General features: G+C 36.0%; 2 protein-coding genes and 1 long non-coding RNA gene across 3 annotated transcripts; 1 reads left to right on the top strand and 2 right to left on the bottom strand.

Moving 5' to 3' along the window:
* Positions 1-5,137: 5,137 nt before the first annotated feature.
* LOC114940584 (uncharacterized) lies at positions 5,138-6,687 on the bottom strand. Its single transcript, XR_003821485.2, has 2 exons — positions 6,431-6,687; positions 5,138-6,218 (listed from the first exon to the last, which is right to left on the bottom strand). It is a non-coding gene; the product is annotated as an uncharacterized LOC114940584 (long non-coding RNA).
* A 5,723-nt stretch (positions 6,688-12,410) lies between these two features.
* Positions 12,411-21,410, top strand: LOC146719896 (uncharacterized). Its single transcript, XM_085489416.1, has 4 exons — positions 12,411-14,232; positions 14,299-14,502; positions 14,612-15,599; positions 20,781-21,410. Exons 3-4 carry the CDS (start codon positions 15,592-15,594, stop codon positions 21,286-21,288), a joined length of 516 nt encoding a protein of 171 aa, XP_085345542.1. The 5' UTR covers positions 12,411-14,232; positions 14,299-14,502; positions 14,612-15,591; the 3' UTR covers positions 21,289-21,410.
* On the bottom strand, positions 12,618-14,579 carry LOC114928877 (uncharacterized). Its single transcript, XM_029300250.2, has one exon. It carries the CDS (start codon positions 14,577-14,579, stop codon positions 12,618-12,620), a length of 1,962 nt encoding a protein of 653 aa, XP_029156083.2.
* Positions 21,411-23,122: the final 1,712 nt, after the last annotated feature.

The following is a 23,122-nucleotide window of genomic DNA, read 5'->3' as shown; positions in this document are numbered from 1 at the left end:
CATCGCGTTTGGCTCTTTAGTCGAGAGGAATATTGTGGTTTATAAATATTTAAGTTTATGCAAAACACAGCGCAAAATAAAATATCCGTGAGTAAAAAAAAAATAATATAGTAGTTATCCTCGAAAAATTTGCAACATTTTTGTATAAATTTCATGAAAATCGGTCTACAAATGTGGAAGTAGTTCGCGGTTATACAGACAGAACAATTAATTTTCTGTGTTAAATCAGGTTCTATAAAGTTCTATAAAGGGTTCGCGCGATCCGAAAATTTAGTATTTAAATAATACATATAGTGATAATTGGATGAATCGTGGAGCATTTTTCTGGCAAATATGCACCTAGCTAGCTGTTTGATAATTTTCGCAAGCGATTTTTTAGGTAAAATTTGCTTATCCAATGATCAGTAGTCATGCAAAATAATTATTCTAATAAATATCTTTCTTTTTTAATAATTGAAAATAAATTCTTTCATTAAATTAACCAAGTCTGTATCATGATATGTAATCATGCAAATGATTTACGTGATTACTGTATTTCTGTAAATAATTTTGTTACTCATATATGTAGAGATATGATGTGATGTTCTCTCTTTGTTTCAAAATATGCGATCTTTGTTTACGTCGTGACCCGGTCACTTTTTGCTTTTCATTTTGTGTACGTCGTCGCCGGCTCGCTCGAAAAAGGTTGCTTAGTGCGAGCACAGCTACGACCGCGTCAAGTTTAGAGCACGAATAAAGCCTGAATAAATTCAATGAACCGAAGTATAATTATATCAACTTTTCCCTTCACTATAATCACGGATTCCAACTCCGAGTTCTAAGAATATAAAAAACAAGTTGAGTAAAATAAATAAATAAATTGCAAGCACTTTACCTCCACTTCCCACGCGGTACCAGAACATGAGTATGGCACGCCATTTTACTTTTTAGTAACATAAAAATATTTCATTTAATATAAAAGTTTCAATCTTTATGTTAATACATAACAATAATTTTATGAATTATAATTATATCGCGACATAATAATAATCCCGAATTTTTATTATGTTTCGAAATAATTTTAATTGACAAAATTATTTTTATGTCTTGACATAATTTTAATTCACCAAAATATCTTTATGTTGCGATAGAATTAATTTGTCGAATTATTATTATGTCACTATATAATAAAAATTCAATAAGTTAAAATTATATCGCGACATAATAATTCGGAATTTTTATTATGTCTCGATATAATTTTAATTCATTGAATTATTTTTATGTCGCGATATAATTTTAATTCATGGAATTATCATTATGTATTAATAAATTTATTTCATTTATATTTTATAAAACAATTATTAAAATTTTTTATATTAAATGGAATTATTTTTGTTATTAAAAAGTAAAACGGCGTATCATACATAAGCGCAGTAACCGCCGCGCCGCAGCTAACTTCGCGCGCTCTGCGCCTGACTTTTTCTTGTAGCTCCGCGTTGATTGACTAATTACAATAATTAATTGCGGCGAAATTATTCATTGGAACGAAAAATAGTATTAGACATTTATTTATTTTTAGATTCTCATTCTCTATCGAATGGCACTGAGCGTATGCGACACTTTTTTAACATCCTGTATATACAGTGACTGACAAAAAAAGGTACCACTTTCTATTTTTTAAGTTTTTGTTTGGAAAAACTATAAAAATATTAGAAAAGTTTTAATGTTTTTGACTCAAATCATTCTTTATTTATTTGAATTTAATATTTATACAATAAAAAGATAAAATTTTATTTGTATTAAAAATTTGTTTTTTCAAGAATGTTTCGTTTACCGCTAGAAAAAAAGACCATTTAATTTAAAAAAAAGATCAGAAAAATAAAAAATAACTAAAGTTAATATTTGATGTGGCTTCTTTTCGCCTTGATCACTGCTTGAAGTCGTTTTGGCATACTCTCCACAAGATTTTGAAGATATTTTTCATTTAATTTTTCTTAAGTTCTTCTAAGCGCCGCGAAATAATTTTCCTTGTTTGTTACTCCCGTTTTATTAATTTTCTCATCTAAAATCGACCATAGATTTTGTATAGGATAGAGATCGGGTAATTGTGGAGACCAATCAAGAAGTTTTATTTCATTCGGTTTGAAAAATGTTTTTTGCTGTATGTTTCGGATCATTGTCCTGCTGGAAAATGAAACTATCTTTCAATCCAACTTAAAGCAATAATGTTTCCAGATTTTCATAAAGTATTTCAACATACATATCTGCCGTCAATATACCATTGATTTTGATCAAATTTCCTACTCCTAACCAAGCAAAGCAACCTCAAATCATAATGCTGCCTCTCCGTACTTTACAGTCGATTGCAAATGACGCTCTTGATACTCTTCTCCGTTTTTTCTCCACACTCTAAATCTTGTTGTCCAATTAAATAATTCAAACTTACTCTCGTCAGACCATAAAACCTTTTTCCAAAAATCAATTGGCATTCCTGCATATTTTTTTGCAAACTCCAAACGCTTAATTTTATTTCGCTTACTAATAAAGGACCGTTTTTGCAAATCGACTGTGCAAAACTTCCCGGAGTCTTTGTCGAATTGTTTTATGTAATACCTTTAGCTGGAGGTTCTCTTAATAGTCCGTACCGTTGAACATGGTTTTTTTTAATTTCTCGTACAATACGAGAATCGTCCCGATCAGTAGTTGCTCGATTTCTTACTTTTCTTTATTTATTATATCGATACATAAGATTATTAATTAGATTATTAATTATATCGAGACATAATAAAAATTGGGAATTATTTTTATACCCAGACATAAATTTAATTCATCGAAGTTTTATTATGTCTCAACATAATTTTAATTCATCGAATTTTTATTATGTCGCGACATAATAATTTGATGAATTAAAATTATATCGCAACATAAAAATAGTTTGATAAATTAAAATTATGTCGAGACATAATAAATATTTGATGCATTATTATGTCGCGATATAATTTTAATTCATGGAATTATTGTTATGTACTAACATAAATTTTATTGATATTTTATAAGACAATTAATTAATGCAACTTTTATATTAAATGGAGTATTTTTTGTTATTATAAAGTAAAACGGCGTGTCATAGATTACCATAATTTTCAGGGTAAATTCTGAGAGAAAGAGTGACCCCACAATTAATCTGTTTACTAGACCTCGAATTTCGAGTCACAAATTGTGTTCTAATTTAAATAAAATATTACACATATAAGAGGCTAATAAGAGCAGCAGTAATAATATGAAGATTATAAACTAATTTATTACATTTAATCAATATCACTGATATAAACAAAACAGTTTAAATTAAAATTATAAACATAGACTCGAAAGTTGAAACACGTGTGTTATATTGCATTTATAGTTATAGTGCATTTATATATTGTTGAGTGGGAAATTATAATTAACAGTTATATAATTGTTACTTGGTGTTTGCTGGGTTATTACAGAATATGTTATATAACATATAAATAATGCTAACGCAACGCTTGTTATATAACGTGTTATATTTTTATTTTATTATTGTTATACTGTTATAACTAGAAAATACCAAAAAAATATAACAGTTTTAAAATACAGTTAAATTGTAGTTACAAAAGAAAATTATGTAACATCAACATTAATAAGCGAAATTCAAGGTCCAGTAAACGGGTTAAAATTTGACCTCTTTTAGGGTTCTTTTTTTTTCTCAGATTGTGATTAAGTGTTGTAATCAGTTATTTATTACAATAATTTTCAATCAAGTGCTCAAGTCCATGTCGACACAATTTATGAAGAAGAAAAATTATTTTATTATGCAGTGGGACACAGTGTGTCAACATCTGATTCTATCTACTCAGGCGACAATTATTCATCACAGGACATCAAATATCTCTTCAAGGTAAGAATAAGTGAAAGGAAAAAGAGAAAGAAAGATATTATGTGTGTGTGTATTCGCGCGTGCGCATGCACGCATGTACGCACATATCACGTGTAACAAACAGCTGATTGCAACGAGCACCCACGTAATCGCTCGCGTCGGATAATGAGTTGCGCCGCTCCTGCTTACTGCCCGTACGCGCGCCGTAATTCGCTAACTATTTCTTTTAATATCTTGAAAACTAAGCATCGAATAAAATTTTGACAAAGAAAAAATCGTCTTACAATAGAATCGAGTCGGAAACGACATTTTAAGTACAAACGATTGTTTAGAATCATCCTGTATACATATATTGACGATGAAATATTTATATGATACAAAAACATAAGTTTTAAATATATAATATATTTATTGGGTTTAAATTGGTGTTTTCTTGTCTCATTATTGAAAACAAAATATATTTACAAAAGAGTTCATAAGGTGTGCTCGATGTAAGTCAATCCTATAGTTCACCTGTCTTTTTGAAATTATTCCAAATTTTCTAAAATTACATAGCAAGATGAAGGATTATTATAGTTATTTTATTAAAATTCCCATTTATAGCAATAAATATAATATACCAAAAGCAATAAATATATTATATATTTAAAACTTATGTTTTTATATCATGAATATTCCACCGGCGACATATATTGCCTAAAATGTTATTTTTAAAATCGCCAATGTTTTATTAGAAAAAAATTTCCCTATAAGCGCATGATATTATTTAATATTCTAGGCGTATTTTTAAAATATTAAATATTCTAAGAATATATATTAAATATTCTAAAACTACTAGAATATTGCTTAAATATTAAATAATATTATGCGCTTACAGGGTTTATGCACAATACAATTCAAATAATAATAAATATTTTTAAAGTAATAATAATAAATTTATTCTATATAATGTATAATAATATAGAAAATATTGAAAAAAAAAGAAATTATAGAAAAAGTGGGACGCGAACTAGCAACCTTTATACTTGTAGTTCGTTGCTAAGTCCGCTGTGAGTCGAAAAAACTAAGGAATGTACTAAACTTCACACCGCGATTTCTCATCAACGCTTGAGAGACGCATTGTCTTCAAATAATATGTATTACTTCTATATGAATACTATATTTCTACAATAGTTCAATAAAATCGGTGACCCGAAGGGTTGACACTTTTATATATTATAATTCAAGGGTAGGTGCTAATTAACGCTAAGATAGGTTGGATACGTTGATAAGACTTTTATAATCTCAAAACAATCAAATTCATAAAATCAAAGGAAGATTTAAAAATAAGGCATTTTTGACCCAGAAGCAGAATCTAAATCAACCATTGTAAACTATTTTTGAGATTCTATAAAATAAATACTTTAAATACTTTAAGCGCTACAACTTTTGTTGGAAATTTTTTTTTAAATGTATTTTATAAATGCAGTTTATAAAATATTCAATCATTTCCAAACTTTAAGCACATCCTGTAAGTGTAAAGTAAATTATGTAAATCAAAACATTAAATTCTCCACATTACTACTTATTTTTCCATATACTGTATAAATGTATAATTGATTTTATTTTGAATAGACATCATGGCTATAAAGTTTAAAATCTTTATATGACTTCCAATAATCGATAATAAATTTTGATTTTCACAACTTTCCCCGGACCTGGTGAACAAATAATTGTTTTTTTTTGCTTCTAAAAAATTCCAAAAAGTTTTCAGTTGTTGATTTATGTAGGTTCTGCTTTTAGGTCAAAAATAGTTTATTTTGACATCTCTCCTTAAAAATATAATAAAAAAATGGCAATTTCTTGTAGAAAGACCGCGCGCTCAAAAAACGTCGACCAAGAAGGACGATTGGCTTGCTAACACCGAGAACATCGTCGTAAAAAGCAAAATTTTTTTTTCCTAGTATCTACGTCTTAAGCGTCGTCTCAAGTGAGGGCGACGTTATGTCGCCGAATTTCTTTCACAAGAGAAAACCGGTTACAAAGGAAATATTTTGAAGATTTCTGAGGATAGCTGATGAAGCTTTGGATGGAGGTTGTGACCCTGGGAAACTGCACATTTTCAATAAGACGGCGCTCTCGCTCACATCAGTCATTTAATTCAAAATTAGCTCTCTAACGTGGATATGTTTTGGTCGAAGGAGGATTTCTAGCCTTGTAATAATCCCGATCTTAACCCTCTCGACTACTACGTGTGGAGTGTAATCGAAAGACACACCTAGTCTAGACATCTCAAAGTTGTTTCCCTTCGGGCACTCATCGAAGTAGCGTATACGATTATAGATCACGAAGACATGTCGCACTTTAGAACAAAAATTTGGGAAAATTGATAGAAGCGTAAGACGACTATATTAAATAAGAAATTTTATAAATGGGATATAAAAACTTTTTTTGTATTTTTCATATTAAATAAAATAAACTTTTCCACGTAACGAACTTTTCTATAAAACATTTTTTTTATATTCTAATAGGATTATATACCAATACATCTGTCATTGACATCATGTTACTTACCTGCTATTTCCGTCCAATAATAATGAAATATTTTCGACACGTTCATTGTGTACTTCTACTCAATTCTGTGAGCAATTGATATGATTATGTTCAGTTTGTACCTCGAGAAAGAAAAGGATTTAACATAAAAAAAAACTTATTGTTAGCTACAACTAATATCTAAAAAGTCAAACATTCAACACTATTCTGTCTGATTAGCTTATTGTTCTGTCTTTTATAACTAGTGAAAGATAGAACTTTGTACTTGATGATCCATGTAATTTATATGCAAATATATGTATCTTAAGACTTTATGAAAAAAAATTAAAAGTAAAATATCTTTCGGGATCAAATAAAAATGTAATAAAAAATATATAAAAAATATAAAGGCAATGAGAGCCAGCACGGTTAATGGGGCACACAAATTTATTAAATTAATAATAATATAAATATGATAATTTAAAATCAATTGATACAAAGTTTCGCTCGTATATTGTAAATACAACTAGTGATAAATAAAAAGGCCAACTTATCGAGCAATTATTAGAGTTGTTCTGTCAAATAAAATTTATTCCATGTATAAACTAAACATAAAACATTATGTAAAAGCTACAAACATTCTATACTCAAACTTAAGTGAAAATTACAATCATTATAAAATAAACGTTTCAACCGCACGCGGTCTTCCTCAGTATTATATTACAGTAATTATTAAAAAATACAAAATCATACAAAAATTCCACATAATATCGAAAATTAATGTTAGTTTTTCAATAAGAGTCGAGAATTTATAAGCAATTAAAGCGTGTTTCAATCTGTCATATCCAACAAATGTTCGCCTCGATATGATCTTTAATTTTAATCAAATCTCGAAAAATTTCATCGTTAATATGCGAGAAATTAATACGTTCGTAGGCGCTGCGATTAATAAAAAATTGACGATTAACGTATGTCAAAAATTAAAATATATATCCTTAACAATTAGCAATATGCTTACTTGACATCGTCCTTTTTGACAATTTTAACCACGTTTTTTTGAAAAAGTTATTGAAGATGACACAAGATAAGACCAACAATATAAAAAGACACCTCATTTCAAACTCTGCCTAGTTTATACATGGAATAAATTTTATTTGACAGAACAACTCTAATAATTGCTCGATAAGTTGGCTTTTTTATCTATCACTAGTTGTATTTATAATATTTTAAATTGGCCAATAGAGCTCAAGCGCGAAAAATTAATTCTTCGGAACTATATCTCTTGGTTTGAGATTACTAAGTTCCATATATAAATTAATCTCGAACTTACATATGGAGAAATAAGCGAGAAAAATATAGGTCCAAAAAGTCGCTGAAGCGGGAAACGAACCCTTCACTTTTCATCTTTCATTTTTGAAAAGTTGCGTTGAAAAGATGCGGGAAACGAACCCAGCGACTTTTCGGACCTATATTTTTCTCGCTTATTTCTCCATATGTAAGTTCGAGATTAATTTATATAATGAACTTACAAGGGGAGTTCGAGGTTGACTATTCACCGATTTTGATCTCCTTTGGTGTGTTGAATCTACATAAAAAAAAAGTTGATCCATGTTCGAGGTTTTCGTCCAATGCGCCTTCTAAAAAAAATTTTTTTTCCTCGGATTTGAAGAAATTGCCAGGTTCGTTTTTAGGCTTAAAGAAAGATACACTTTCGATCTGTGCCGCTAGTCCAGTGGTAAAGCGCAAAAATAGTAATTCCGGGATCCCGCGTTTAGAACTTTGGGCTGCCATAATTTTTTTATATTTTTTTAAATATTTTTTTATTATTTTATAACATGTATTATTTATTATGATAAATAAATATTTGGCATACTAATAATGTTAGAATAGAATGTATATTCTAACATTATTAGTATGCCGAATATTTATTTATTATAATAAATAATACATATTATATAAATATAAGTATATACAATAATAAAAAAATATAAAAAATTAAAAAAATTTAAAAAATTATGACAGCTCAAAGTCCTGAACCCGGGATTACTATTTTTGTGTTCTGCCACTGGACTAGCGGCACCGATCAAAAGCGTATCTTTCTTTAAGCCTGATAACAAACCTGGTAATTTCTCCAAATGCAAAGAAAAAAATTTTTTTTTTTTAGAAGGCGCATTGGACGAAAAGCTCGAACACTCAATTTTTTTCGATATAGATTCACCACACCAAAGGAGATCAAAATCGGTGAAGAGTCAACCGCGACCTCCCTTTGTAAGCGAATAAACAGATAGAAAGCGGTAGGTCGGACTCGGTGGGCATGCCGGACGGCTTATTTGTTATATGTTGCTGAGTCTCAAACGTATCATCTTACTTTTCGGCGCCGCTATATTGCTCACCGTTCGCTGCATGACGCCGCCTCTCGATCAGATAATGCTTCTTTCCGCTTATTTGCTTAGATATTTTAATAAATAACTCAATAATTATTGCAAATATTGCAAAATGATACAGGACGTTTCTATTCAGTTTAACATGCTTTATCTGCCCATGAAAGGTGGGTCGCGAATTATTGAACACTATGTATAACATTTTTCATTAATATAATGCAAATTAACTAATAAAATTTTCAAAATAGTGTATGTTTAAGGTATAAATACTAATGAATGTGTATGTGTAAAGTGTAAATGCTAATAAACTATAAATATTAATAAGCTTAAAAATCTTGACTTTTGTATTTATCAAAATAGAATATGCAAAATAAAATAGATTATTCATTCAATTTGAATTAACATATTGCATGCGGTATCGAAGTTTAACGGATATTATGAGAATTTTGAATTTAAATAGGTCAAAATAGATATAATGCGACACAAATATTTTAATGCTGCAAAGCAACTTCTATTGCATTGCAAGAAAATGTACTTAAATAAATGTAGAATTTACATAAATCAAAGTTTAACGGATATTATGAAAATTTTGAATTTAAATAGGTCAAAATAGATATAATGCGACACAAATATTTTTATGCTGCAAAGCAGCTTCTACTGTATTGCAAGAAAATGTATTTAAATAAATGTAAGACTACTTCTATAAAAAAACTTACTTTTTTAAAAAAAGGTAAAAAAGCGCCAAGTAAAAATATTATATAAAAAAAAACAATGTTATTTTTTAATTACTAAGAAATTGTCCCACAAAAAATTGTTCTACAAAATTCAGTTATATAAATTCTACAAATTATATATATTCTACAAATTATATATATTCTACAAAAGAATTATGACATCAAAAAACTGCGCCAAATAAATAAAAATTAAAGTATATAAACAAAGTTTTATTAATTTAAATATTTAAAAAAGCTACTCAGCCATATATTTTGTATTACTTTTACAGATTCTAATTTTGCAGATCTGATCTGAAAAATTTATCACAAAGTCACCTATGTATTTTTATGTATGATGTTATCATCTATGTAGTCAAAACGATTTAGATCTTGTATTAAAAATTGATGTCATTTTAATGTCTCGACCCGGGTTAAATTTTTCGTCCTTTTAATCTTTTCAATGTCAGGTCTAAATCGTTTTGACTATGCATCCTTCAAAATACAAAAGTGATTCTATATATCAAATCAAATAATAATTTGCAAAATTGATACAAGTTTATATTTGGCTGACAAGGAACGTTCGGTAAGTTGAAAATTTTAAAAATCTGAAACTCAGCACAATTTTAGGGTAATAAGTCTAATAACGAAATCATTTTTGTTAGTGCTAAAAATGGGTTTAGGGGTGCAACCAATCGTCAGAAAATCTGTTTTTACATTCCGAAGCGAATATTGTCGAGACGAATAGAAATATAAAAGATTTCAATGTTACACAAAAGTTTGGCTTCAAATGTACTTTACAATGGCGTATTTGGATTTTTTTTAAATGATACAATTTTTCAAACTACCCTTTTCCCACTCAATATTTTTTTATATTTTGAGAAAATTTTTAAATTATATATATTTTAAAGCTTATGTATTACGCCAAATTTAACTATATATGTATAAATATAATAAAGTTATGTTGCGGAAATTAGTTCTTGAGAAATAAAATCAAGACAAAATACGAAAGAAAAAAAAGTCTGTTACTGCTTGATTCATGGACATTATTTGGAACAATTAAAAGAATTTATTCCGGCAAACAAAGAAGTAAATATATATAATAAAAAATAAAATTTGGCTTGTGTAAAATTAAAATAAGTTATAAATTAAAAGGCCAACTTAACGAGCTAATTAATTAGATGTTAACAATTTATTCTACGTCATAAAAATAATACAAATGATAATTATAGCGTTTTCGATTGGGAAAAAGTTAGTGCGCACCAGTGCGCACTCAGTTCACACGAACACTGGACAAGTTCCATGGGTTGCACTGAATAGTGCAGGTGAAAAAGAACACGCCGAAATTTTCAGTGCCACTTGAGTTGACTAGATTCCGGGAAGAACGAAAAAGTAATCTCGACATCTTGTGTTCAGTTAAGTAATGATTTTTATTATATGTAATTAAATATAGAAGATGATCAAGAATATCACGTATGACAAATATAAAAATTATTATTATCCAGTATAAAAATGCTATTACATTAAGTACATTAATTATATTTTAAAAAAGGGTATAGGTTCGATGTTTATATAAAAAGATATAACACTTACAGTGTCATTATCCATTTTTTTCACACATTCTACATAATTTACAGTTTTTGGAATTATTCTTCTAGTTCGAAGAGTTGTAATTATTTCTTCTTGCTCGCTTGAACTAGAAGAAGATTCCAAAAATGTCTCCAAAATATTAAAGAGAGCCAAATCCGAATTGCTCATTATGTCGAATTTTCGTTCAAAAGAATGCCCTACTGCTTGCATGCATCCAGTGCACTGAACTGGCACCGTCAAAATATCTTGTGCCACTTAGTGCGCACTGAATGCGCACTATGCGAGTGTTGTGCGTTCAAACAAACACGCAACACTAGCCAAGTGCGCATTGGCACTACCAATCGAACACGCGCCTGACATTCAGTGCAGCCAGTGCACCCCAATCGAAAACGCTATTAGTAAACGTTTCAACTGTACGACAGTCTTTATCAATACAAATATCGCTTTGCTAACATATCCATAAATTAAATAATTTGGAAAGACAGAACTTATCATACATGTAAAATATATAGACTTATAATATGAAAAAACGCAGTAGAACACATTATGTTTGCGCGTACGCGTGAAGGAGAGCGCGTATTTGAAGGCCGAAAAGAATTGATCACCCTTTAAAAAATAACACAGAGTTTACTTTAACACAGTTTAGACGATACAGTAATTTTACAAAAGTTCCAGTAGATAAGCCGAGATCGATTTCAAAGTGTGTGTGCGGTTAATAATTGCGGTAATTTCTAAGCGGTTTGACAGCGGTTGTACGTACTAAGATTCGAGAGACTAGCCCCGCAATTTTGGTGGGCGCTTCTTTTATCGGTGCGGTACTGAAGCCCCACTAATTTTTGCTTCACCAATTAATTTCGTTTGTTTAAAAATGTTCGAAGGTGACGCGAGGGCGCCTGTCTTTATTGGCCGCCCCGTAATTTGCGCGAAACAAGCACGCACCTGACATGCGCGAAACGCTCGATAGCGGGATCGATTGGCTTTCGGAAGCCACGTGATCGAACGGCGCATGTCTATTACATCGATAATCAATGCGGTAATCGTTGCTTTCGGTTGAGCAATGTTGTTATTATTGACAGCTTGTTAGGATAATCCTGATTTATCGCCTACTTGTTTATATCGGACGAGCCCTTTTTTCCGCGGTTTTTTTTTCGCATATTCATGTAAGAAAATATCGATTTTTAGACTGAAATTATAGACTTAAACAATTATTAATTTTCTTCTCAATTTTGAACATTCCGCCCGCCTTGTCACCCGCTGACAATAAGTCGCTATGAATTCTCGATAGCGATTGATAGTGGGGTAGGCGCGCGCCGGCGCGGCGAGATACACGTGATTATCGCGTGGAATGTCGCTCGATCAGCTGAAACGATGAACACGTGTTGACAGCGTGGTGCGATCAGCTGAAAATAGTGAAACGCGTTTTCGATGTGAAATAATGTGCGTGAATGTAAAAAGTGGTTACAGTGCGTATGTGATGTGTAATCAAGTGCATAGCGAATGAACGTGAGCAAAGATGTGTGAGTGATGTGACGCGTCGTGCATTTCTGTCTATGCGTTGCGTGTCGTTACGTCCGTTGCGAAGTCGGAAAGTAAGACAATTTTTACAAGCGGACGCACGAGCTCGGAGGTCGCGGTTCGAACGGTGACCACGCGTACGATCCCGTCGTCGCCGGGATGCAGTTTTGTGATCCGGGCGAGAGGCCACCGGTTTGGAGGCGAAATCTCGGAGCGCACAAGGCAGAGTGCTCCGATGCGAGGTGTTGTCTCGACCTTCAGCCATTTAGGTCGTGAGGTGAGTCCATGGATGTATTCTCCCCATCTCCGCCAAAAGTGGTCGCGCATTGCCTGGAGATGATGCCATCGTGATGCTGCGGATCCACGGTTGTCCTCCTGTACTGGCTCCGGGATGGCGAGAAGCGGCGCGCCGATCAGGAAGTGGCCCGGAGTCAGTGCTGTAACATCGTCTGGATCGTCAGAGAGTGCCTGTAATGGACGAGAATTTAAACAGGCCTCAATTTGTGTGAGGAGTGTGGTCAGTTCCTCAAAGGTGAGGGTGGTTTCACCTAACACCCTCCGTAAGTGATACTTAGCGGATTTGACGGCTGCTTCCCACAATCCGCCGAAGTGCGGAGCTGCTGGTGGATTAAAGTGCCACCGTATGCCGTGTTCAGCAGCTACGCGTGCAATTCCACGACCCTCTGTGGATGCAGTGACAAAGAGCTCACGTAAAGTGCGGTCAGCCCCGATGAAGGTCGTTCCACAGTCGCTATATATGTCCGTACAGAGACCTCGACGTGAGACAAAGCGACGTAAAGCGGCGATGAAGGCCTCTGAAGAGTAATCCGAGACAAGTTCGAGGTGGATGACTCTGGACCAAAAACATATGAATACTGCGATATAGCCCTTATAGGCGCGGTGTCCTCGTCCCTTGCTCGTCCGGATGAGGATGGGTCCTGCATAGTCCACTCCAGTGCGCAGAAATGGTCGAGTCGGAGTGACCCGATCGCGGGGTAGATTACCCATCGGTGGCTGAAGCGTCGTTGCTCGCCATCTTGTGCAGGTGACGCAACGATGTAGTTGTTGTTTTACGACTGTGCGTCCTCGTGGAATCCAGAAACGCAGTCGAAGCAGCCCCAGGGTGAGTTGCACTCCTCCATGCAGCGTCCGACGGTGACAGGATTCCACCAGCAGACGAGTCAGCCACGACGAGGTTGGAATGATCATCGAATGCCTCTTATCCTGTGTCAGCAGGGCGTTCTTAAGCCGACCTCCCACTCTCAGAACACCATGGTCGTCGAGGAACGAAGTCAGCTTGGCTAATGTGCTGCTTGGTGCGACGGAGCGTCCAGCTGCGACTGCGATGATCTCGTCCGTGAAATGCAGTGTCTGCACTTCTCGAAGCCAACGAAAGAGTGCCATGTCAAGTTCCTCCGGACTCAACGTTAATCCAGCAGTGTGAGTCGGCTCGGAAGCGCGCAGCCAGCGACGGCACCATGCAGATATCCGTAGCAGGCGATGCAGTGATAAGAAGCGGAGCAGGATTTCTGGCTCGATGATGACCCGGTTCACAGTCATCAAGCTCGTGGCTTTCCTTTCTGGCACGTCGTCTCCTCGGATCTCCATCTCGGAGTTTGGCCAGGCCGATTCGTTCTGTGATAACCAGGTAGGTCCTGTCCACCATAGAGCGTGATTGATCAGTTTGCTTGGATTAATACCCCTTGATGCACAGTCCGCAGGGTTGTCGTGACCAGCTACGTGTCTCCATTGTGCATTAGGCAGCTGCGTCTGGATGTGAGCGACTCGATTGGCGACGAAAGTCTTCCAGCGTGAAGAGTGACCGCGAATCCACTGGAGGGTCACTGTTGAATCAGACCATAAGTATGTGTCGGATGTTGCCAGGTCGAGCGTTTGTTTGACATGTCGCATCAAATTGGTGAGTAGCGTGGCGGCGCACAACTCCAGCCTCGGCAAGGTCACTTGTTTGACGGGTGCTACCTTGCTTTTGGCCATCAATAACCTTATTGACGTTTCGTTCCTTTCAGTGATGCGGATGTATACTGCGGCGGCATATCCTCGTTCGGATGCGTCGGCGAAGTCATGAAGCTGCAGAGTGGTCTTATCTGCTCTGGTCCCGAGCCAGCGTTTTATTTGCAACTGATCTAGAAGATGGAGTTCTTCTAGAAGACGTTGCCACTCTCGAGCTTCGGATGGCGGCAGCGGGGTGTCCCAGTCCAATCCTTGCAGCCACGTGGATTGAATGAGAATTTTTGCTCGAATCACGACTGGAGCGAGCCACCCTATTGGATCGAAGAGCCGTGCGGTTTTGGATAAAACCGTTCTTTTCGTGTGATTGATGGCAGCGTGCGGATGAAACACGAAGGAGAACTGGTCGTGTTGCGGGTGCCAGCGGAAGTCCTAGCGTGGCGTGGCTCTCTCCTTCCCAGGCTGGCGGTAATTGCTGCAAAAGATGATCGCTTGGTACTCCAGTCAGGATCCTCTCGTCGTTGGCTGCCTACTTCTTCAACGGAAATCCGCCCGCCAAGCAGAGGTTGCGAATTTTCGTCTAGAGTGCGATCGCATCGTTCAGCGTATTTGAGCCGGTGACCACATCGTCGACGTAACAGTCTCGACGCAGATCCACGGCGCCACGAGGAAACTGCTCTTCTTCGTCTGTTGCGAGCTGACGGAGTGTCCGTATGGCGAGAAACGGAGCACACGCCAGACCGTAGGTGACCGTTCTCAGCTGGTACTCTCGCACTTCATCATCAGTTGAATGACGCCACAGGATCGTTTGGAATTTGCAGTCATCCGGATGCACGAGTATTTGCCGATACATTTTTTCTATATCAGCAACGAAGACATACTGGTGTTGACGCCATCGAAGGAGTACGTTAGGAAGAGCTGGCAGAAGATTTGCTCCAGTCATGAGATGTGCATTTAATGAGTCTCCTGTTCGCGTTCGCTGCGATCCATTGAACACGACCCTCAGCTTCGTCGTGGCACTGGACTCCTTGAGTACTCCATGATGTGGTAAGTACGTTGACTGATTGCTAGTTGTGGAGCATGTCACCAGCGTCATATGTTTTAGGTCTTCGTATTCTTTCATAAAGTTGCGAAACAGGTTGCCGAATCGACGGTCCTGGACGCATCGCCTCTCCATCGTTGTAAAAAGCCGCTCAGCTGGTTTGCGGGTTTCGCGGAGTGCAGTGATTGGTGAGGAGAATGGCAGCTTTACCACATATCGTCCTGAAGGGGTGCGAGTGTGCGTGTGCACGAAGAATTCCTCGCATTGCTGCTCTTCGACGGAGAGTGTCGTGACTGCGTTGGTCTCCCGTTTCTGTTCCCAAAACTGTTGCACCAGCTCGAGTAGCTCGTGATCGGCAGTGCACTGGAATGTGCGACGGTGCTCTTCTGCGGATGCGACGTCGGAGCCTCCAGAGAGTATCCATCCTAGTGATATCTTCTGCGCAATTGGCATCTGAGGTCCACCCTTGCGTAGACCCTCTTCAAGAATTAAGGAGCACGCCTCCGCTCCCAGGAGTAGCTCGGCTGGATCGTTCTTGTGAAATTGAGGATCCGCCAGTTGAAGTCCTCGAATATGCGACCAATCTTGTAGTGTGCTGGACGTGGAGCCTTAAAGAAGTGATAGGCGTGGCAATATAAACGCTATCACAGAGAGCCGGGCGTTCGTGATGTCCGAAGTGAGGTGCAGCGTGACCTTGCCACGCGTTGACCCTGGTCGTGCGCCTCCGATCCCAAAGATGGCCATGTCGGTGCGTGATCGAGGCAGGTTCAATCGTTGCACCAGTGCTTCAGAAACGATCGACACCTTTGATCCCTGGTCGATCAGTGCTCGGACGTCGTGCGGTGCTCCATGGCGATCGGCTATGTTCACCCGAGCAGTGGCGAGAAGCACAGCCTTCTGTTCCTTGGCTTTGTGCAGTGCGGCGAGTGAAGTGGCTTCTGGTGTATGTGCGGTGACCGTGTTGTATGCGTCGTGCAGTGAAGTGTGATGACGTGCCTTGCATGTGTAGCAGTTCTTCTTCGACTGACATTTTGTGAGATAGTGATTTCCGAGGCAGTTGAAACACAGTCTGTGTCTCAACGAAGGCCTTTCGATCTGCAGCGAATTTCGTCTCGAATTCGCGACACGTCATCAGATGGTGCTTTTCATGGCACAGTGCGCATTGTGGAAGGTCAGTTCCGTGCTTCGCAACATGTGTCTTTGCCGTTCGTGAAGACTCTCCGAAGTTCTTCTTGAGAGTCTTCGGATGCACGGCGTTAAGTGTGAACATCCGTCGCGTCATGAAGTCCAAAAGTGTTTCGTGCTGTGGTAACTTGTTGGAGTCGGATATGGAATTCTCCCATTCCATCCGAGTGTGTGCGTCGAATTGTTCGACGATCAGATAGTTTAGGAGGTCCATTCCGTGAGATTCAATGGGACGACCTATACTTTTCTGTGCGTTGACGACTGTGACGGCAGCGTTATGGATGCGATGCAGTTCTTCAGCGGTTCCGTTCTTCATTCTCGGCACGGCGATGAATGCGGCGAAGTTGCATCGGATGAGTTCTCTCTCGTTTTCATAGTGTTTGCACAGTATTGTCCATGCACGTTCGTAGTTGTCTCCTGTCACCGGTAATGAGCTTATCAATTTTTCAGCCTGTCCGTTCAAACTCGACCGAAGATGATGCAGGCGTTCAATATTAGAGATGGTGGCGTTATCACCGACGACAGACAGGAAGAGATCTCGGAAGGTTGGCCACTCGGAGTAAGCTCCCGAAAACTGCGGAATCCTGACCCGAGGTAATGCGGTTCGAGGAGCGGCTTCGTTTAACTTGACTGTCTCCGAGGCTGACCGAATGCGTTCAGCGTAGCCGTCCAGGATGCTCCTTTGCTGTACGTACGTATTTTCAATCAAATCATGGAGTCCTGAAGTAACGTAATCACTTTCCCTAAACTTATCTTTCAGGGCAATGCGCAGCTGATCGTGCTGGATTACGAACTTATCCCAGGCTTGATCGAGAAGTCTGATGCGGGTAGTGATGGCACTGGATGTGATGTTAGGAGCGCCCATCTTCTTCAGGTATTCGACAGAGCGTGAGATTCGAACTTGGATCTCACGCTATCTAATAATATAGCGGCATCCATGATGTGACACCCACTGTATTTCTTTTTCAGGCACTTCACTCTCGTCTTCAAGAACGTGCCGGCGCGACGAACTGATAATCCGGCTCGAAGGACCAAAAATATGTTTGCGCGTACGCGTGAAGGAGAGCGCGTATTTGAAGGCCGAAAAGAATTGATCACCCTTTAAAAAATAACACAGAGTTTACTTTAACACAGTTTAGACGATACAGTAATTTTACAAAAGTTCCAGTAGATAAGCCGAGATCGATTTCAAAGTGTGTGTGCGGTTAATAATTGCGGTAATTTCTAAGCGGTTTGACAGCGGTTGTACGTACTAAGATTCGAGAGACTAGCCCCGCAATTTTGGTGGGCGCTTCTTTTATCGGTGCGATACTGAAGCCCCACTAATTTTTGCTTCACCAATTAATTTCGTTTGTTTAAAAATGTTCGAAGGTGACGTGAGGGCGCCTGTCTTTATTGGCCGCCCCGTAATTTGCGCGAAACAAGCACGCACCTGACATGCGCGAAACGCTCGATAGCGGGATCGATTGGCTTTCGGAAGCCACGTGATCGAACGGCGCATGTCTATTACATCGATAATCAATGCGGTAATCGTTGCTTTCGGTTGAGCAATGTTGTTATTATTGACAGCTTGTTAGGATAATCCTGATTTATCGCCTACTTGTTTATATCGGACGAGCCCTTTTTTCCGCGGTTTTTTTTCGCATATTCATGTAAGAAAATATCGATTTTTAGACTGAAATTATAGACTTAAACAATTATTAATTTTCTTCTCAATTTTGAACACCTTATAATTGTTGGCTTGAATTACGGCTGATCGTTCGAATTAGTCGTTAAAGAGCCTAATCCCGAACATCAAATTTCTGTAGTTCTTTTTAAATAAACGTCTAATTTTGTAATCCATGATGTAATAATGATATGTAATAAGCTGTGAAATAATTAATGTGTTAGCCTGAATATTAAATATTTGATTTTTAAATAAATAGTGATCACTTACATCTATGTCGAGACGATAAAAATTCTTTAAAATATTTCTTGTTGAAAAACATTATAAACAATGTATACTTTATAAGAAACAAACTCAATATCTGTAAATTACAATGTCAGAACGCTGTATATATATCGCCATGCTAAGATGACATAGACAATTTTTTTAAAACATCAAAATACGAACCGTCAAAACGCTCGGTGTCTTTTTTTAAGTTGATACTGTTTTTTTTCTTCTTTAATGTATATCATTTCCGATATCAACCTTTTATAATAATTCCTTTCGTGATCCAAGATTTTTGTGTTGTTTCAATTAAAAGTATGTGTAAACTTTACAATATGATCAGAAATCACCGAGTGTCTTGCAGAATCCAATCTGATATTATTTTTATGTTCATTTACTCTTGTGCCTAATTGTCTTTTAGTTTGCCCTACATATGTAGCATCACAATTATTGCACGATATTTTATATATGACACCCGAATTATTCTGACGATTATCTCTGTCTTTTTGTGTTTTTATGACTCTATTTAATTTTTTCAAACTTCTGTATTTTACTGTTATATTAGATTTCTTTAACTCTGATGCTACTAATTCCGAGATTCTTTCAATGTATGGTATCGCTATAAATTTTTTATTGTTGTCATTATTTATGTCATTGTTATTCGTATTATGAGTCATTTCGGTGTTTAATCTATTAACTATGAGAAACTTCAGTCTTCTATTAATTTCTAAGAAAATGAGATCGAGAGGATAACTATTACTTAATAAAATCTCTATAATTAATGTTAAATTTTTACTGTGAAAAATAGAATGTGATAATAGTAATGATCGGTCGACTAGATTATATATGACACTTTTATTATGATACATAGGATGATTTGAATAATATGAAAGTGTTCTACCCGAAAATGTTTTTTTCTGAAACCAATCAATGTGAATTATGTTATTTATAATTTTGAGTGAAATGTTCAAAAAACTTATGCAACGGTTGTCCTCTCGTTCTATTGTAAATTTTAGTCTATCGTGATAATCATTAAATTTTTCAACTAAATATGAGACCTGATCCTCCGGCATGCAAACTAAAATGTCATAGCGATAGTAAAATCTTACATTTGCATTAATTTTATCAAGTATCGTAATTTTTAAATCTTGCATAACAATATCTGCTATGATTGGAGATCTCATAGGGGTTCCATAAATTTGTTTATAAATAGTATTATTAAATGTAAAGAAAGTTGAAGTTAAAATAAATATAATAGCATTAACAAATTCATTTTTGCCAATTAATGTGTGGTTTTCAATATAATGCCACCTGTTATTTATACTGTCTATTGCAAGGTCCAGAGGTACATTCGTGAACAACGATATTACATCCAATGATACAATTATTTCATTGTTGTTTAATTTAAGATTAGATAATGTGTTACATAATTCAAAACTATTATTCACATGACTATTTGTTTTAGGTAAACTTATCATTAAAATATTGTGTAAATGTGTAGCTAAATGGTGTAATGCTGTGTTAACTGATGAAACTATTAATCTGAGTGGAACATTTTCTTTATGAATTTTAGGCAAGCCGTATGCTTTGGGAAGCAGTGAATCACTAGAACTTACAAAATAATATTCTTTTTTAGTGATCTAATCATTTTTCAACCATTGTTTTAAATTCTTATTTAGATCTTTTTCTATTTTTACTATTGGATTGTTTTTAATTATTGTGTAATTACATTTGTCTTTTAATTATTCCTTAACTTTACATACATAAAATTCTTTGGTCATCGCTACGGTCGTGTTTTCCTTGTCTGCTTTTGTGAAAATAATATTCGGATTTTGTTGACAGAATTTTATAGTTTTTTTTATACATAAAAGTAAGTTTGTCATGTATCATGTTTGTTTTGGTATTATTATTTAAAAAAACAGAGAACTGTGGAATGGCAATATTCCTTATTTTCGTGAGATTAATTATGTTATTAGAATTACTTTCTATGTCCTTAATGAATTCATGGATAGCTATTTTTTTATCAAATTACGATTTTTTACGAGTTATAATTTTTATCTAATTTTTACAGCGTTTCGCTGGAGTCTCGTGTGGTTCGTATACTTGGAAAACGATACGCATTGACGGCCACGGAATTCAAATTCCTCGAAATCGGCATCAGAGTGGATCCGCCGAGTTACGTGGAGATCGCCATAGGAGATCATCGAGGAAAACAGCTAATACTATCTCTCGAAACGTGGAAAGGACTCTACGAGCAACGTCACGCTATTCACAATTATCTGAACAATGACTCTCCCAGCAACGATGTGTATAATTTCATAAGTGTCGAGCCGCTAACAGTACGTTTTCACAAGATAAACGACAACAAGCTCATAAGTCTCGAATCGGCGGACGTGCGCATGATGATGGTCGAATCGACGTTACGTCGTATGTTCGAGCTCGATTCATGCATCGAAATAATGTTCGATCGATTGACGAGGCTCATCGCAACGGTCGATATCAAACATACGCAATTCTCCAATATTGCCAATATCCACTGTAACGAATGCGAGAGAATTGTCGAATGCGATACGCGCTAGCAACGCCTTCGACATGCACCAACTTGTCGATTGCGAGCTGGTGGCTTTAGTTTTTAATATGTAATAAAACTTTATATATAATTATGTATTAAATATAAGACAAATAAATACTTATATGTATATATCATGGTATACTTTATTTGCGCGCCACCCGTTACATACTTTGCGAGAGATAATTATCGTGTCAAGGACATTGAAGCCTGCTTTCAGCGAGAAAAAATCGATATTATTATCTTACGAGATAAGACGGGCCGCATCCATGCGGCGGCAGAATCGATAATTTTATCTTACGAGGCGCACGCGACATTAAGAGACAGAAGACGCACGCATTTGAGAGAGAAGACGCAGCGCGCGAGAGTAAGAGAGACGCACGCATTCGAGAGAGAAGACGCAGCGCGCGAGAGTAAGAGAGACGCACGCATTTGAGAGAGAAGACGCAGCGCGCGGCGGTATACGCGCTCTTCCGTCGGAGCGAGAGAGAGGCAACGCGCAGCTCGGGATTCAGCGGCGAGAGCGATGCTGTGGCGAGAGAGTCGACGGTTCGTGGCGAGAGAGTCGGTGGCTCGCGTCGAGAGAGATTCGGCGGGAGAGGGATGCGAAGGAGAGGAGGGGAAACATTTTTTTTTAATTTAATAAAATATATATTTTATTCAATATTTTTTTTTATTCGTTATTTTTTTTCATTTTTTTTCATTATTTTTTTATACATATTTTTTGTACATTTTTTTTTTTTATTTTTTTGTACATTATTTTTTTCATTATTTTTTAAATTATTTTTTGTACATTTTTTTTCATTTTTTTTTCATTTTTTTTATACATATTTCTTGTACATTTTTTTTTTTTTTTTATAATTTTTGTACATTATTTTTTGTACATATTTTTGTACATTTTTTTTTATACATATTTTTTGTACATTTTTTTTTTATTATTTTTTATACATATTTTTTATAAGGATATCGAGGGAGGGAAACAGTTTTAAATTAATAAAGGTTTTGTATATTAATAAAATATATATTTTTATTCTTAATTATTACATTACCGCCGGCATTGGCATTACCCGAGGTGTACCACGTGGAGGTTGCCGGTCGGATTTACACCTCATATGTATGTGTATGTGCGTGTGTGTGTGTGTGTGCGTGTGTACTTGTACATGTGTTACAGTAGAGATAAGGACCCTACGGTTCGTCACTTCCGTGGTATTTACCGACTCCAAACCCTCTCTACTGTGTGTGTAAATAAAAAATAAAAAAATAATATAAGTAAAATATAAAACAATATAAAAATAAAAAATATAAAACAATATAAAAATAAAAAATATAAAATATAAAATATAAAATATAAAATATAAAATATAAAATATAAAATATAAAATATAAAGAAATATAAAAATATAAAAATATAAAAAATATAAAAAATTTAAAATAATTCTTATGTACGGTGACGGCGAGAGTGAACAAAGAGAGCCGACGTGAGAGAGAGAGAGCCAGCGCGTTGCATGGATTCGACGACTGCGAGAGAGGGGGTCGCATCACCCATCGCTGTCATCAGACTCGGCATCTGTGCATAGAAATATATTAAATTAAAAATATAGCCATTTTTTTGACTTATATATATACTCACGTCCTTGACAGGTGGGACATGCGTTGGCCAGGTAGAATACGTATAATCTCCCCTGGCAATCGGTGCAACGCAGTTGTGGTGCGTCAACATAACGCGATGTCGTGTGGCTCTCGATGGTCGTGATCGAGATGAATCTGCCCCTGTTTCTCATAAAACAGGGCATACAGATTCGCACTGACCCCCATAGTGCGACGTATGGCATGACATACGACGT

Source organism: Nylanderia fulva, unplaced genomic scaffold (assembly GCF_048542155.1).
Source record: "Nylanderia fulva isolate GAGA-0341 unplaced genomic scaffold, ASM4854215v1 Scaffold821, whole genome shotgun sequence".
In the NCBI taxonomy this organism is placed as follows: domain Eukaryota; kingdom Metazoa; phylum Arthropoda; class Insecta; order Hymenoptera; family Formicidae; genus Nylanderia; species Nylanderia fulva.
This window is presented reverse-complemented; position numbering and strand designations above follow the sequence as displayed.